This window comes from Peromyscus eremicus, chromosome 3 (genome assembly GCF_949786415.1).
Source record: "Peromyscus eremicus chromosome 3, PerEre_H2_v1, whole genome shotgun sequence".
In the NCBI taxonomy this organism is placed as follows: Eukaryota; Metazoa; Chordata; class Mammalia; order Rodentia; family Cricetidae; genus Peromyscus; species Peromyscus eremicus.
The window spans coordinates 82,865,135-82,870,136 of NC_081418.1; the positions used below are offsets into that span (position 1 = coordinate 82,865,135).

At 38.6% G+C, this 5,002-nt stretch overlaps 1 gene segment (V, D, J or C); it reads right to left on the minus strand.

Moving 5' to 3' along the window:
* Positions 1-1,051: 1,051 nt before the first annotated feature.
* Positions 1,052-1,734, minus strand: LOC131906417 (immunoglobulin kappa variable 4-1-like). The segment is given in 2 exon segments: positions 1,052-1,467; positions 1,669-1,734. Coding segments are annotated over 2 exon segments (465 nt in total).
* Positions 1,735-5,002: the final 3,268 nt, after the last annotated feature.

Sequence of the window (5,002 nt, forward strand, 5' to 3'; positions counted from 1 at the left end):
CACAGTTGGAAATCAGATATGGAGACCTTAAAAGGAGATGTGGCCTGAGAAATTAGGGCAAGAAATATCACATTTTCTCTCTTTTTTTGGATCCTAAGTATATGGATTTTGGGTATGTAAGTTCATGACTGCATGTATATATATATATATATATATATATATATATATATATATATATATATATATATATATACACATGTGGATATGTGTGTATCTATGTATGTATATGTGTGACATTCATATACTTTTATGTATATGTAAGTGTAGGATGGGTGAGTGTGGGTGTATCTGTATGTAACACAGAGACAGAGAGATAAAAGTAAAAGAAGCTAGGGAAGAAAAGACAGCAGGAAAGGGAAGAGAAAATGGCGAAGGTTAGTGCATATGGTGAAAGTACCTGATATACTAGAAAAACATAGCTTTCAAGAAAATTGTGTAGAATAACTTTACATCAATAAAAGATTTTAAGAAGCAGCAAGAGGGATTAGATGGCAAAGGCACTTGACACCAAGCCTAATGTCAAATCTGAGCTTGATCCTCAGAACCCAAATGATAAAGACAATCAAGTCCAAGTATCCTCTGACCTCTAGAAATATGCCATGTCACATGTACACCTAGAAACATGCACACTCATATATATATATTAAATAAAATATAATAAAGGTTAAAGGAATTTATGGAAAGGAAAAGAAAAAAATAGAGGAAATGGGCATCAGTAAGGAAGTAAGAAAGCACTCCAGAATCTAGAAAGAGCAGGAAACACTCTTTCAACAGCCTCCAACAGAAATACAATTTGCCATCATCATCACTTCAGCCCATAGACTCTTATGTTGGACACCAAATTCCAGAACTATAAAAAGATAAATCCCTCATAGTCAAGCAGCAGAGTTTGTGCTAATGCGTTACAGAAGGAATAGCAAGATAATACTGAGTTCTCCTTTGCATTGTCATATAAAGGTTTTTGATACCAAAAGACATAAGAGAGATTAAACCCATTATATTTTGCTGGGCTCTGCAAACTTGTTCATCAGTGTTTCAGGGACACTGGCTCTCAGTCAAAAGGGGGAAGTGGAAGTGTGCAGGCCCAGGGCTGTGTGTGGTGCAGGCAGCTGGTGAGACTCTCAGAGGAGGTTTTTGTTGGAGGCTGAAGCACTGTGGGAGGAGTACTACCATACTGCTGACAGAAGTAATCTGCGATGTCTTCAGCCTGGACACTGCTGATGGTGAGAGTGAAATCGGTCCCAGACCCACTGCCTGTGAAGCGATCAGGGACCCCAGTGTACCGAGTGTTTCCCCAGTAGATCAGCATTTTAGGAGACTGCCCTGGTTTCTGCTGGTACCAGGCCAAGTAGTGAGTAGAGCCTGAAGTGAGACTCTGACTGGACTTGCAGCTGATGGTGACCTTCTCTCCTACTGACACAGCCAGGGAGGATGGAGACTGGGTCATCACAATATCTGCACAAGCACCTACAATAAAGAATATCAAAGATCATGCATAATAAAAAAAACTACAGAATTCAATACAAATTAAATTGTTCATTTAATGTCCTCGTAATGCTATATTGTCAGAGTATTATTGCAAAAATATTATTACAGCCTGACACACATTGCAAATTTTTATATACAAAAGTGACTCTAAAAAGGTTATAATACTTTAAAATTTCTCACCAGACACCCAGAGCAGCAGGGACATGAGGACCTGGGTCAGTGACTCCATCCTGCTTCCTCTGCTTGTCTGATGCAGCTCTGTTCTCACTGAAATGGCCTGGTTTATAAATTCTGAGCAGCTGGTCTAGGCTGGAGGAGCCCATGCAAAGCAGTCAGCAAATACAAAAGCAGATGCCTGGGCAGTGTGTGTGAGAGCAGCTGGTGTCAATCAACATTCGAATATACTATCACAAAGAGCATGAGAAATCACTAAAAGATATTGGCTTACAGCTCTCCAACAGAAATCTACTAGGATCTCTAATAGATGCTTTGGTTAAAATCCAAAACATATTTAAATCATGTGACTTGTGCAGAAACATTAGGAGCGCTATCTGAGATTGACTGTCCTAGGGAAATGATATGTTCAAAAAATTACAACAACAAATTAGGAAACATACATTAAGAAAATGTGCAATTAATGAAAGGAAGGATGGAATGAAGAAAAGAGGAAAGCCAAAAACGAGAGAATTAATACTAATTATTTTCATTATCTCCCATCTCCAAAGCAATTCTTATAGTAAAGACAACGAACAGTGCCTCAGTTATTTGGGCTCCAGTTTCCGGGCCAAAAATTGAACAGAGATGCAAAAAATTGATCATAGAAGTCCCTGATCGCTTTGTATAAATCCTGAGGACATTAACTTAAACCTGAAATCAGAGGAACTTTAATCTCAAAGCAAAGGTAAACCCTACAGAAACTAACACGTATCAATCCTACAACTTCAGGAAACAAAGATGGCTCTAAATTGGAGGGAATGAAAGGGAAATGAAAGAAACAAGATTTCTTCAAGAAGTCATGGCTGTAGACCAACACTGTTTATTCCAGAAATGCATATTCTAGAGTAATCTAGACATTAACAGCATTGGAACTGGGTTAAGATGGTCTTGCTGACACAGTGAATAGGGAAAAAAACGTTCCCAGAGGGGGCACAGTCATCTTATATCAAGTAACAATTTTACAGACACCAATAGCCCTCACCATCAGAGATCATTGCCATCCAAAGGAAAAAAAAAGTTTGAGAATGAATGAAAAATCAGTAATAATAACAGAAATCACAGAACCTGCTTGGATTTCAGTTTAGTGGACACTGAAAGCATATGTTAGAAGACAATTGTAAAGAGAGTACTATGTATAAAGTAGAAAAAAAAACAGAAGAGTAAATACATAAATAATAAATAAATAAATAAATAAAATATCATGGCAAGGAGTCAAGATTCACATCTATAATCCCAGAACTGGGGAGACAGAAGCAGGAACATCATGAGTTTGAGGCCAGCCTCGGGTACATAGCAAGTTCTAGGCCAGTCTAATCTATGCATGGAGACAATCTCTCCTAGACTTGCCCATACCTAGCCTCCAGCAATTCATTAAAACACTTCAGGTTTTTCTTCTCTTCCCTGCTTCCAAAGGAGAATTATATCTTGTTATCTTATGATTCTCTGTAACAGCCTGTGTCTGTAATCTTGGGGAGTGGCTTTTGATCTGTGACCTCCTTTCTCCTATGGGTCTAAACAGAGTGGATGATTTTACAGTTTGTTCAATCTCTTTTTTTTTGTTAAAATGGAGTGGCCTCTTCTAGGAACCTCACATGAAGAACTAAAAGCTTCAAGGCTCTGTTCCATTAACTTTTCTGTATTACATGTACTACCTCATTGATTTCTCAAACCAGGTTTGGAATACATAGCTGTATGTACTCTGTAGGTATGTTTATGTGTTTTGTGTGAGCTTAGTTGTTCCCATGGCTGCTGGACACTCAGAGTGAGGATAAGCCACAGTGTCTGATTTTCATGAGGCATTCAGACTCTTAAAAAAAAACAACAACAACTTCTGAGTGTTGTATGATGTTTTGTTTCTGTTCTGACCATTAAAACTTGCCTGGAGATCAGATAGCAGAGCTGGCCACACGTTAACCATAGAGGTCAGGCAGTGGTGGTACACTCCTTTAATCCCAACACTTGGGAGGAGGAAGTAGGAAGATCAGGAGATCAACACCAAGCTGGGCTACACAGGATTGAACCAGTCTAAAAGAGAAACAGAGTGAGGTGGTGGTGGCACAGACCTTTAATCCCAGAACTCAGGACTGAGGAGGTGGAGAGAGGAATACAAGGCAGGTAGAGGCAAAAATATAAGGTGGTAAAGACAGGATCTTGCCCATTCAGTCTGAGGATTCATAGAAGAGGGATGCCATTTATGTCTGAGATTTCATAGAGGAAAGAAATTTCTGGTGGCTGGCTGCTCACACCCAGTAGCTCAAGCCTGGCCAGTGTTGACACATTCACTTCCTGATGCCTGCAGAACCAGATGTAGAACTCTTAGCAACCTCTCCAGCACCATGTATGCCTGCATGGCATTATGCTTTCCACAGTGATGACAACGGACTAAGCCTCTGAACTGCAAGCCAGCTCCAATTAAATGTTTTCCTTTATAAGAGTTGGTGTTCATGGTGTCTCTTCACAGCAGTAAAACTCTAAACATGGAGGTTTTCAATTTATGAGAACACTCATTTTTCAAATCTTTTTATTGATGCTGTTGTTGTTTAAGGACCAAAATCTCTCCATATGTGTCACAGTTAATTTATAATAAACCAACCATTTAACTGAAAAAAAAAAAAACTTCCATTAGCGCTTGAGTATTAGATTTAATTTTAAGCACCAATATCACTTTCAGCTGGTTTTTTTTCTTTTTTAATATGAAAACAATTGTCTGTCCTCTTTGTTAAATGCAGAACATGTGAGAGGACCACCTCCTACATAATTAAATTCTTGACTTCTAATAGAATCATATCCTATTTTATGTAAAAGTAATCTCAATTTGCTTTTTGAATTTATCATTTTTCCTATTAAGAATGATGTTTTAATGGACACATTTGTCTAGTGATATCTTCCATGACATAACCAAAGTTGTGGAATGAGACAGTCTACCCAATACTTTCTCCATTTAGTTTGTTCTTCAATGGTGCACTTTTGATCTAAAAGATCAGAAGAAAGAAATCACATGCTTTAAAAGCTGTTATGGTGGAGGAGCTGACAAGCTGGAATGAAATGTGTGTTCTCTTTCTCAGCAGCTTCTGCAGAGTTAAAGGACTGATGAAGGTGCAGCAAGAACAGTAACCGGCTCTGATTGGTCACAATAGAGAGCATCAGCACAGGGGACGTTCTCACTACTTTTTCAGTATTTCTGTCTTTGCTCTGGGCTTCTGACAAGTGATGGCACTCATCATTTCTGGAAGCCCTTTGAGACTGTGTTTTACTGGGGAAAATGAGGCTTTGACTGAACACTGTTTTCTTATTTTGA